The sequence below is a fragment of the Camponotus floridanus genome, unplaced genomic scaffold, assembly GCF_003227725.1.
Source record: "Camponotus floridanus strain SB8 unplaced genomic scaffold, Cflo_v7.5 scaffold86, whole genome shotgun sequence".
Lineage (NCBI taxonomy): Eukaryota > Metazoa > Arthropoda > Insecta > Hymenoptera > Formicidae > Camponotus > Camponotus floridanus.
The window spans coordinates 100,726-113,782 of NW_020229856.1; the positions used below are offsets into that span (position 1 = coordinate 100,726).

The 13,057-nt window shown below is 24.6% G+C and overlaps 3 protein-coding genes across 5 annotated transcripts; 1 reads left to right on the plus strand and 2 right to left on the minus strand.

Moving 5' to 3' along the window:
• The first annotated feature begins 3,178 nt into the window (after nt 1–3,178).
• On the plus strand, nt 3,179–4,784 carry LOC105256687 (mevalonate kinase). Its single transcript, XM_025414619.1, has 2 exons — nt 3,179–4,222; nt 4,397–4,784. Exons 1-2 carry the CDS (start codon nt 3,287–3,289, stop codon nt 4,658–4,660), a joined length of 1,200 nt encoding a protein of 399 aa, XP_025270404.1. The 5' UTR covers nt 3,179–3,286; the 3' UTR covers nt 4,661–4,784.
• Nucleotides 4,785–6,136: 1,352 nt separating this feature from the next.
• On the minus strand, nt 6,137–10,003 carry LOC105256681 (peptidyl-alpha-hydroxyglycine alpha-amidating lyase 2). Of its 3 annotated transcripts, none has more exons than XM_011266816.3 (8): nt 9,901–9,981; nt 9,157–9,385; nt 8,507–8,664; nt 7,999–8,197; nt 7,504–7,696; nt 6,950–7,138; nt 6,512–6,624; nt 6,137–6,368 (listed from the first exon to the last, which is right to left on the minus strand). In XM_011266816.3, the coding sequence occupies exons 2-8, from the start codon at nt 9,325–9,327 to the stop codon at nt 6,261–6,263; spliced, it is 1,131 nt and encodes a 376-aa protein (XP_011265118.1). In that variant the 5' UTR covers nt 9,328–9,385; nt 9,901–9,981; the 3' UTR covers nt 6,137–6,260. The 3 variants fall into 3 exon arrangements, with proteins under 3 accessions (XP_011265118.1, XP_011265117.1, XP_011265116.1); XM_011266815.3 differs by having other exon boundaries at nt 6,138–6,368; nt 9,157–9,338; nt 9,901–10,003; XM_011266814.3 differs by having other exon boundaries at nt 6,138–6,368; nt 9,157–9,425; nt 9,901–9,989.
• A 690-nt stretch (nt 10,004–10,693) lies between these two features.
• Nucleotides 10,694–12,825, minus strand: LOC105256682. The gene is made up of 4 exons (XM_011266817.3): nt 12,675–12,825; nt 12,170–12,295; nt 11,577–11,796; nt 10,694–11,002 (listed from the first exon to the last, which is right to left on the minus strand). The coding sequence occupies exons 1-3, from the start codon at nt 12,684–12,686 to the stop codon at nt 11,614–11,616; spliced, it is 321 nt and encodes a 106-aa protein (XP_011265119.1). The 5' UTR covers nt 12,687–12,825; the 3' UTR covers nt 10,694–11,002; nt 11,577–11,613.
• Nucleotides 12,826–13,057: the final 232 nt, after the last annotated feature.

Below are 13,057 nucleotides of genomic sequence, written 5' to 3' on the forward strand. Positions count from 1 at the left end.
TTATAATATTATAGTTTTATTTTTTATACTCGAGAAAAGAGAAACAATACACAATTTTATATATTTTTTTTGTTTCTTAATTTCTCTTCTTTCAATGATATCATATTAAATTAAATCAATTATATTGAATTATGAAGTCATAAGCGAAGAGTTACTATAAATATTTTGATTGTAAACTTTGTTAAAACAATTAATTTTTTATATATCATTTCATTTGGGTTTTTGATAATGTAGATTGATTAGAAGACTAATGACTTTTCGTTTCATAGATTTCATTTTTATAGTGACTCTTTTCATTTTATTAATAAATAGCTGTATATATTTTAATTGATTATATAGTCCACATTTAAACGTAAAAAGTAAAGATGTGCATCAACTGCAAGATAAACAAGAAAGATGATTTTTTTGATACATTTTAACAAACGCAAATAGTAGAACATATACGAAAGCCATCTTGTACTGATATTTTTATGTGAAAAACATTTATGCTTTCTTGTGTATAACGTTATCAATCGATATATGCAGTGAAGGAATAAAAATTTTTCAGAAATAACAAAGTGCGTATCAGCTGAACAAATAAAATATAGTAAACGTATATATTGAAACTTTTGAATTACTATTCCAGATGTAGGCGTTGCTAATAGTAAAAGAGAAAAAAACGTTCATTTTACTTTTCTATTTTATAGACTGGAAAAAATTTATAAACTGAAATTTTGTAGATATGTAGGTATGCATGTATAAAAATTAATAGACAAATTATCCTTTTCTGGATTTTTACTTTCGAGATTTAATCGAGATGATGCATTTTACTTATTATTAATCGAATTAAGCTTTACGCAATGTAATCTAAAAATAACAAGGGTAGCGCTGCTTATCGTCTACATCAAAATTACATAATCGTATTCTATTAAATGATGTAATTCATTGTACGAGTACTATTTTATTTCAATTATAAAATAATTTGAGTCAAAGTATATTTTCTTCGGATATAATATTTGCATAAAATATTACATTCGAAAATTGTATATAATAACAAGTAATGCTATATATATATATATATATATATATATATATATATATATATATATGTACATATAAATGTAAGAAATAAAATAATTATCAATTTGAATTACGGCATTATAAGTAAGAAAAAATGAACAAACAATATTCAGTTTTATATAATGTATTCTATATTAAAATTTCTGTTCTTTCGATGTGATATCGTATTCAATTTTATAAAATTATAAGCGATGTCACTTTGGGTGATATATTTATTGCAAAATTCGTTTATCGAAAATAAATTGATTTTTTTCTCACGCCAATACAACTTCATTATTATACATTTATTTGTGCAAGGTAAAAAAGAAATTCTTCAATATATTTTTCCAAACCATATGATCGGACACGAGTAATGACGTTCGAAAGACGAATTTATTATATTTATAAATATATTTATATATATTTTTATAAATATTTATATATATTAAATTTATATATATATAAATATATATAAATTTATAAATTTATATATATTTATATATATTTATAAATATATTTATTTATAAATATATTGCTTTAATATATTTATTTAAATAAATATTAATTATTTTTATTATTATTATTAATTTAAATATATATATTATGTTAATATATTTTGTAAGAAATAAATATTAATGTTTTTTCGCTTAATCATATTTTTAATATTAATATTTTTAATATTAATAATATTTTTTTATCATTTTTTATTTATGATTGCGAGAAAGAAACAGGAATCTTAACAGAAGAATATTAAAGTGCGAATAATATCGCGTTAATTGAATGGAAAAATGACAATGAAATATTTTTCTGCATTAATTTGATAATGTGGCCAGTGGAAATATTATTATCTTTTTAATTTACTATTGATATTTGTGCAATCCGCAAAAATGGCAAAAGAGAAAAAAAATATTTATTTTATGTTTTCATTTTATCTTTAGCTTTATAAGTTAAAATTTTTATCTATTCATGGAAAAAGTTATTAAAGAACAAATATCGCTATTTTACTCCGAAATTGACTTTTCAGTCGGAATTACATGATATACTGTATTTATTATTACTAACCGAATTAAGCTTTATCCATAAAAAAACAAGGAAAATTTTGCTTACTTCTTACATTATAATTTTATTTTGATTGAATTATATTAAACGATATAAGTCGATATGCGTGTATTGTGTTTTTATTTCAGACATTAATTAAAAAATGATCTATATCAAATTTCTTTTTCAAATTTCGTTTTTTATTGTTTTTTATATCTGCTACATAAAATATGTTCATTGGAAATATATTGTGTATATATATACATACATATATGTATATATATATATATATATATATATACATATATATATATATATATATATATATATATATATGCATTTGTACATTTACTGTAAAGCGTCGATATATAAATATCACATACAATTAATGCAAATAAATAATGATAATTTGTTTGTCATATGTCGTGTAACATATCTTTAAAAATGATTTTTATAACATATAATATTAATATTATCATAATTTATAATCTATAATATTATTGTAACATATAATAACATTATTATAATATATAATATATATCTTATAATGCTTGTAATATGTAAATTTCGCGCGGTTTTAATAACTTATTATTGAAATGTTAAAAAGTTTTGACATTGTAATCGCGCGATACTTAAGTTTATTTTGTAGCGCTATTATTGTTATTTACGAAACGAATTTAGTATATAGAGTATCAAGTCGTGAGATTGTATAATATAATACGAAATATTAACAGTATTTTGTGCGGAAACGAATGTTCTCGAATAATTTTCATAATTCTTTTTTCGTCGCTCATAAATAATAATACAATCTTAATAGTTAAAATTATAATGTATTATACAGACTTATTTTGTAAGTGAAGCATTAAAAATAGAAGCAATTTATAATTTCTGTTAACAACACAATGGTAAACAACAATAAAGAACGAAAATCTGATTAAATTGTAAGTGTATTTTTTGTGTACGGAATAAAAATTCAATAGAAGAAATCATTTTTGTCACACATAACCGATGCATTTATAATTTATATAAAACGTAGAATGAGTGAAATACCTATGATCTACAATCTCGATGATTTTCTTCATGTTACATAAATATTAATTTTGATAAATCTCTATAAAAGAACTGTAATACTCAGATTTATTTCTTACGACTTATTATTTAATACTTATTGATCTTTTTAGACAGTAGAGATTTTTATTTGTAAGTATAAATGGACGACGATACAAAATTGAAAAGGATTAAATTCAAAGTTTCTGCACCAGGCAGAATCATCTTATACGGAGAACCTTTGGCAATGTATGGTAAACGTGTTGTAGCGACCAGTATAGATCTTCGAACCACGCTCAAATTTTGCGAAATAACTGATAATAGAAGATATATTATTAAGATCGATTTTCCTGATATTGATTTATGGTTGAATTTATCTCTAGAACAAGTCCTAAACTTTTTTTTTAATAATATTGATAACGCTGATCATTTCTTGAAAGAAAATATCTTGTTACATAGATACGTGCAATATTTTATCACATTAAACGGTATGGGGAATACATACGAGCAAAGATTTAGTTTACACACATTTTTTTACTTGTTTATTCTTATTGTTTGTGCCGAGAGACTAAATATAAAATCTTTCCACGTGTGCTTGACTTCGCAATTACCTATGCGCGCTGGTCTGGGCAGTTCAACATCATTTGCGATATGTCTCGCAGCGAGCTTTTTATACTGGGCACGTCTGCAGAAAGGTATCGAGGCATTTTATGATGGAGATTTAGAAGATATCTCGGGATATGTTTTGGAGTGCGAGGAAGTTATAGAAAATTATGTAGCCAATATTGACAACGATGTGTGCTCATATGGCGGAATAATAAAATTTCGATACGACATTCGGACAGGCTATAATGAAACTTGTAATATAATCGCACCGAGAATGAAGATTCTGCTGATCGACTCAAGAATTCGCCAAAATAAACTCAAACAAATGAAGAGGATGGCGGAGCTAAAATTTTTTTATCCTATGTATTTGAACATCATTTTGAACGTTATCGATTATATATCAAAGCAGGCTTGTAGAGAGCTTAATGCACTTAATTTTCTTCAAGGAAATCATTTACAAAATACGTACAAAACATTGAAAGTAAGTTTTTCTTTTTTTTTCTATTTTTGACATTGCTTTGTTACGTATTTTGAATAGCTATACTATTACAACAATTTCAAATCTTTTATTATCTTTTATTATTATTTTATTATTATTTTATTATCTTTTATTATTATCATCGGTAATTGTGTCATTTCTTAATTTAGATTTTCTAATGCTTTGCAGATCTTTATTTCACTAAGTCAAAAAATTTTTCATGATTTGGGATTGTCGCATCCAAATATTGATATTATTTGCGCAATTGCGAGAGAATACGGTTTTGCGGGAAAACTTACAAGTTTTGGTGGAAAGTATGTGTATATCTTATTATCGCCAGATGTAGCAGAAGAGAATATCATGAGGCTCTCGGCACATCTAATGCTCGTGGGTTTTGCTGTTACAAAGACTAGCGTGAATTGTAGTGGAGTGAGAATTAATGATTTATATTAAAATAATCAATTATATAAATAAACAAATAATAACAAATAGTGCACGCTCTAAATGTGAAGCGTAGCAAAATTATTACAGCTTGTTATATAATAGTATAAATGTAGATATACAGTAGTATACTATTATAAGAGAACACACAAGTTATTATTATTATAGTATTACATAGTTTTAGATTTTTTTTACTTAAGACTTTTTATCCCTTATCGATATCATATTAAATTATGAAATTATGAACAAAGTATGTTACTATTTTTATTGTCACTATTTATTATATTATATTTTTTTTATTATATTTTTATTATTACGATATATGTTAAAAAATGATTAAATTTTTGGATGCAACTTTATTCACATTCAATGCACAGATTAATTAAGAGATATTTATATTCAAGTGACATAACAGTAAGATATACCAAAATCTCTTTCTTCTTTTTATGGATTAATAAATAGCTATATATTTTAATCATTCATCTTCTTTTGAAAATGTAAAAATACAAGTAACTTTTATATATATATATATATATATATATATATATATAAAACTTATATATAGTTTTATATATATATATATATATATATATATATATATATATATGCATTTACTAATTCCGTGTAACAAAAAAGAGAATTTGATTGTATATTTTGTTAATTTGTACTATCAACTAGCATATGAAAAATTTATTTTTATGTATTTTGTAAAAAAATAGTTCTTATGCTTTCTCACTTATAATGTCATAATTTAATATGATTATAATAAATATATGTACTATATTGAATAGAAAGATGACAATACAAAATATTTGTTTATATTAATAATATATGATGATATAAAAAATATCTTACATTATTATTATTATAGACTTATATAATGCGCAGAGATAGAAAGAAAAAAAATATTTTATTTTTTTTACTTTAGCTTTAATTTTATAAACTCAAATTTTCTCTTTGTATGAAAAGATAATAAAAAGAGATTAGATTTAGTAAAATGAAATTTTACGCAATCTATAACATAATAAATAATGATAGCGCAATTTATTTTCAAAATGTCAAAATTATATGATAGAATTGCATTAAATAATGTCTGAGATATGAATACTGTTGTATTATATATTTCAATTATATCATCATCGGCATATTTATTTTACATTTGTCGCATGAAAGTATTACTTATGCAAGTATTACTTATGTTACACGTACCATATAATATGTGCATAAGCAAAATATATAAATATCATATAAATTGTATTAATGCAAATAAGATAGTGACAATTGTTTTTTTTAATATAATAGGAATTCTTAATTATAATAATCATAATTAAAAACCTTATGGAAGAGAAATCTGTATTTGAATAAAAAAAGAATTTCCTTTATTGAAAAAAATTATATTAACATAATATATATTTATAACATCTGCTTGTATTATGTATAAAAAAATAATGTGTGAGTGTGGGTGTGGGTGTGTGTGTGAGCAAAAATGAATTAAATTTTGCTGCTTTTGCGAATTTGATTTTTGTTTTTACTCCAGATAATAATATATATAATAACATTACAGATGACAGATTTTGACGTTATATTTTGTAATATTCGTTTAATTTTTACATTAAGTTTGTAATAAATCGAATTTCCATATTTTATTGGGCCCAATCTCTGATACGTAAAGTGCTGTGCCATACGGGCATGCTGCAATGGCATGAGGCATCGTAAAAGGCTGAAACAAATATGCTTATTAACACATATGTTTCTTTTAAAAAGAGTAATCTATTTTGAAATCCGTCAGAATATTTATAATAAAATGAATATTTAAAATTTTTTTTATTACATGTATCTCGAATATAAAATGTAACAACTTACTAAAGATTCTGGACCCCAAATTTCTGTTACATTTCGATTTATTGGATCAATAGTGAAGCCTTTAATTTGTATGTTTTTAGACGTCATACCATTGACAGCATAAATAAAACCACCTGAAATTATTAATAATAAAATTATATTTATTATTTTTGCCTTTCTCTGTTAAAAATTTTTTTAATATAATTAGTAAATAATAATGTGCTAGAAAGAATGTCAAAATATATGTTGACGCAGAATATAACATATTATAATATTGCTAACAGATTTGAATTGACAATATATTAGATTTAATATATTAAATTTATATTAGATATTATTAGATTTATATTAGATAATATTAAATTTGAAATGCATGATATACAATTTTAAGATAGAATTAAATGCTCTAATTTACAATAATTATCGTACAATAAATTACATTTTTTATGAGTTACTTACGATAAGACGTGACACCGAATATGCGACCAAATTGTCGATGACGAATGGAATACGGAGATTCAGGATTTCGATTCAAACCGGAAGATATGACATCCAAGCACACAATCCTTAAATTTTCACGATCAGCGATGCATACTTGTCTGTTTGGCAAAATCGTCAAAGCATGAGGAATCCTTAAAGAAATCCAATCTATAAAAGTGTATGCAAAATTTATTAATAATACATACATATATATATATATATATATATATATATATTTTTACAAGCAAAAGATAAAGAAAATTATTATTTATTCTAATTATATTATAATATTTATAAAAAAGATATTAAATTTATAAAAAACTAAAATCAAAGAACACTGATTTCTACTCGTGAACACTTGCGCGCTTTACCACAGTTATATATTTATCTTATGTAGTATTAATGTTACTTGCAATTATCATCAATTGTGATCGTGAAATTTTACTTTTAAAAATCAGTATAAATAAAAATTTAAGATAGATTCTAATATTAAGTTTAAACGTTAATTAATTTTAAATTAATATTAAACGTACGTTCGCCAATACTGTATTTGGGATTGCCTCTTTTGTCAAACAACATTATCCTATTATTGCAATATCCATCAGCGACAACAATCTCGCCATTCGGTAAAACTGCGACCGATGTTGGCTGGCAGAAATGTTCCATATCATTTCCAGGCTCGAATCGTTGACCGAGGATCAGTCGAGGAATTCCGGAAGCCGAATACTATAATTTATGACGAATATAATCAGTCAACAATATTTTTTATAATAACAATTAACAAAAAGACCGATTATAATATAACTTATGCATAATTATATTTATAACATATTTAATTAAAACATTTTTTTTCCTTATATTATATGTTTTATTAATATATATATATATTTCTTTTTTTCCTTACTTTCCACCTTATAATTATAATACATTGTTTTATTTGTGATTTATATTACATTTTTATTTGTTATTGTAACAATTATTAAGACTGTATCTTAAAAATGGGCTCTGCTATAAATTTCTCTATATACCTTGAATACTTGATGGAGGGCAATATCAGTCAGCCATATGTTTCCAAGATTATCGATGTGAATCCCATGCGGTAAATAAAATGTATGATTTCCCCAACCGCGAATAATATCGCCAGTTTTAGGGTCCAATGTTAACACTGTATCATTACGAATGGGACCTTTATACTTTTCTTGATATTCTGCATTATCGTTAAATGTTCTGAAAATTCACATTAATACACTATAATAAGAACACCAGAATATTTTATATACTTTTCAAAATTATAAAGAAACTATAAATAATTATTTTGTATCACATATTAAAAATTAAAAAGAGTAGATAATTCTTTCTATAAAAAGAATTGCTTCTTGTTATATAAAAGAATATTGCACGACATAAATGTGTTTTAAAAACTAATAATCGTTGTTTTATTTCTTAATGTTTTAAAATTTAAAGCATAATTCTTTTTTGCTATTTTTATTGTTACGATTTTGATTATCATTTGTTAATTTATTCTATGATTCTTACTCATAATTCCAAGTTCGATCTCCGCGATGAAAAATCACAGGATTACCCGATGGATCCACCGCGACTCCAGAAATCTCGCCAAGATTTTCGGGACTTTGCCACAAATGATTTTCAACAGGATGTAGTGGTGCATAATTGTAAGTTTCCGGAAATTGATCCTGATAGTGAAAATAATTTATGATTCTGATATGATGGAATTATTATGTCATTACAAATCAATCATAATTCAAACATTATCAGGTTTTTTATAAAAGAGATTAATGTAGAGATATAATATATATTATAACAAAAAACATTTACGATCAATAAATCTTTTAAATAAAATAAATTAAATGCGCGTTATAATTAAATTAAATAATATGTAAATTTAATAATTCATGTATAATTATTTTTATAAAAATAATTGCAATTTAAAAAGAACGTAATATTTTTAAAAAACATATTTATTTAAATATTTTCGTTTGATTTAAATTATAAAATAAAGATGGAACATACGTCGTTTATATTAATCTTATAATTTTATTTATCCATGTGAACATTATTTAAAATATATCATAATAAAAATTTACTGAGATAATATTTTAATTATATATATATATATATATATATATATATATATATATATATTTATATTATCTATGTATGCATACCTGAGAAAGATGATAAAGAGCTTCGGTGTCAAGTCTGTTGAAATTATTTCCCGCGAAATTTCCATCGTTGATATCGGATGTAACGTATCTAAATAATACTATCGCAAGCACCAAGAGAAATCGGGACAACTGATTGTGTTCACTCGCCATCTTGTTATTTTTCTCTCTCATAAGCTTCGCAGCTGATGAGGTCCAGGCCGGGAAGTTAAATCGATAACACGCGCAGGCGCTCGTCATTGAATTTACATTATCGTAATTTTAAAATATAGCTTTGAAAGCAACAAGTACAATCAGAGAAAATCAATTAATCGCTCGATATAATATGAATAAATGACAAGAAATTCCTTAAATTCCTTACGTTTAAACTACACAAGAATGTCGGAGAATTCAATGATGATTATGTCAATGATATTGAATCTCAGAATAACTATTTTACTATGCATAATCAATATAAAATTGTTAAGGTAAAAGCAATTATTAAAAAATATTAGAAACTAATAACATAAAGCGTAACATGATAGGATTTTATCTGAAGATGTACAATGACATATTAAAGAGGAGGGAAAATAATTGAGATTCTTGGATTTCTGGATAAACGGGATAACGTGACGCACTCGCCAGTGAATAGTAACGCTTTAATAATCGTATTTTCTTCCGATAATATGATTCGAGCACGAACATAGTTTTAATTTCATTGATAAGATAGAAAAGAAAGATAAAACAGAAGAGAAAGATTTTACATACCAGCTAGTAACTGACGAAACACAACCTTTAATATCGTTCGAAATAGACTGTATCTACTCCAGAATTTGAAAAGGACTTGCCGGTACAATCAGACAGGTGGGCGTCAATCGATAGTTGCGCGCAGGTGTCCTGGTCACTGTCCCCGGGGAAGTGGAAAGGAACATTAGATAACGTATCCTGGAAACCATTGACGTCAGAGTTTTTCTCTGTTCGCAGAGTAATCAATAACTCTTGATTAATATATATGGCAATATAAATATAAATATGGTAATATATATATATATATATATATATATATATATATATATATATATATATGACAATATTTTAATACAGACACGCATATGCGTCGATGCTATCCGCTGAGCAAAAATTAAATAAATAATAATCAATTTTGATATTTTTTCAACGATAAGATAAAGATTTGTCACATATTTGAAATTTTTAGAGATACATATTTATAAATACATATTTACTTTCAGAGATGCATATTTATAAATTTTTAGCTATTAAATAATGGCGTGTTGAATGACAGCTATAAATCTATATAAAAAAATTAAAACGTGAAATAAATTTATATTATATTTGTTTATTATAATATAAATTTATATTATAAATTTATATTAAATTTATATTAAATTTATATTATATTTATATTAAATTTATAATATAAATTTATATTATAATATATAATATAATTTATAATATAAATTTATATTATAAATTTATATTATATTTGTGAGAATTATATATTTGCAACATGATGAATAAGAAAAGCCACAAATTACTTCATCAAAAAACTTTATTAATAATGAACTTTATTAATCACAACGAGTTCATATATAACACAATAATTATAAATTGTTGGCAGCGTGTGTTTATCGATGTACTAATGTAAATTATATTGTTCTCGAGTTTTTCGTTATTTTCTGAACATTATTCAATGTTTCCATTTTCCTCTTATATAAATAAAATTACTAATAGAAAATTACAACAATCATATCACATCTTAACCGATGATTAAACAATCTGCGGAAACTTTAACAATCGCTGATTTTGATTTTAAACGAGAGAAATTTGATTTCTTTTGTTATTGCCACACCTGCAATGATTAATGAAGTTAATATTAATTGAAGGTAATTTACTTATATAAAATTCACTGATTAAATTAATTAATTAGAAATAAAAGATGGATTTAAAAATATTTCGATATCTCTTTTCCTATTTCCACATAATTAAATATTAAACATTTAATTTAAAAAAAAATAATAGAAACAATAATTAAAAAGAGAATTAAAAAATTGTGAAGATTTAATTATTTGTTATCAAGTTATTCATAACCGCGCAATCTCTAATATAAATAAAAGCAAAAGACTGCCGATACAAAAATTAATGAGATTTTATTAGTATAACATTGAACACATAATGTTCTGATGAAAAAATAATTGCATTTTATTCATTTTATTTTTAAAATTAATTTTAAAAAGTAAATAAAGTACACGTAATTATAAATTGAATTGTTTTTGGATTATTTTTAGTGGAAATGAGAAATATATAGGAAGACAAGGAAATCATAAAAATCAATTTGACAATCATAAAAATCTTAATTTTAATTATAAGAAAATTTTGTGTTTATACGTTTATAAAATAAATTTTTGTAAAGATTTTTAGTTCACCTGTTTTTTTCAGGATTGACTTTTCGTAGCGTCTCATTTACTTATCGATTTCAAGGCTTAATGATGTTTCCGGTTGGGTCCATATGTAGCCTGTGCGTGTCATACTGCAGTGAGCGTCGTAATATCTCCCTGGTGCGCGACAATAGGACCATCTCGGACAACGGCATCGGAACTTACTATGAAATTCTTCCTTGCACACCTCGTTCCACCAACAGGTTCTCTGAAACGTCAGAGCTCGTTATGTATAAGAAAAAGATTTAATCTCTTTCAATTTAAACCTAAACCTTGTATTAGTAATAAAAATTACAAAATTTCTTAAATTAATATGATAGTTAATAAGAATAACTTTTAATCAGTTTATTTTCTTTCTTTTAATTAATATTATTTGTAAATTATATAAAATTGTTGATTTAATAACAAAAATATTACATCATATATTTACATGTCTCTCACAATAAAATTAATAAAATTATACATAGAGTTACAAGAGTTAAATATTGTCATGATATATTTAATTATATATTAAATTGTCAAGATATAATTTTGTCATGATATATTAAATTGTAAAATTCTTTTTCTTATAATCGTCTTACCTCTGCCAGATAGCCTCTTACACTTTGATCGCTATAATTTCTTTTGGTAATTATGTGCCTGGCGTTTGCCGAATATACTCTTGTACAAAGGGCAAGTATCAATAAGAAACACAATGCAATCTTATCCTGCGAAAAAAAATTAATTACGTTTACAATCATTTATACAAAAAAATTGAATATCCCTTATTTTAAAAGTGAGAATTTAATTTTTACAAATTTCTGTCGATTCCCATTAATCAATTTATTTCAATCAATTTAAGCCTATTTTAAATTTTTCATAAGGAATCTTTAACTTATAATCTGGGAATATAATATATTTGTGAGGAAATATTAAAAAATCTCTCTTTAAAAAATCTCATTAAAAAATCTCTTTCTCAATTAAAATCTCCCTTCGAATTTTCCATAACTCGAACGCTTCCGTATTCACTGTGCAACATCTCTCATGATGATATCGAGAATTTGATATATCTCTTGTGTGCTTTATATATTAAATATATTTACTTACATTTTCCCTCATTTCTGCGTAAAATATATAAATTCCTTTCTCCACGATTCCAGATTACGTGCAAAAAGCACTGAAAGGATGGCGAGTCCACGCCAGCTGCATTTGTTCGTCGCTGTGTCACTCGTAAGGCATTATCCCTACACGGTGCAGTTCCTGAAGGGAAGGAGCGAATTACGTCGGGCATGCGTACATCCCCTTGCGGGACATATCCTATGCTGGTATCGTTAAGGGTAGGTCAGTCTCGCTTATGTGATCATCGATCGTCATTCGCGAGATTTTATAATGTACGAATTGCACGATCTTTCGACAACGAAAAGCAAATCGATATACAAAATCAAATTATCAATTTAATAAAGATTATAAAAAAAGTAAGCGGATAAATT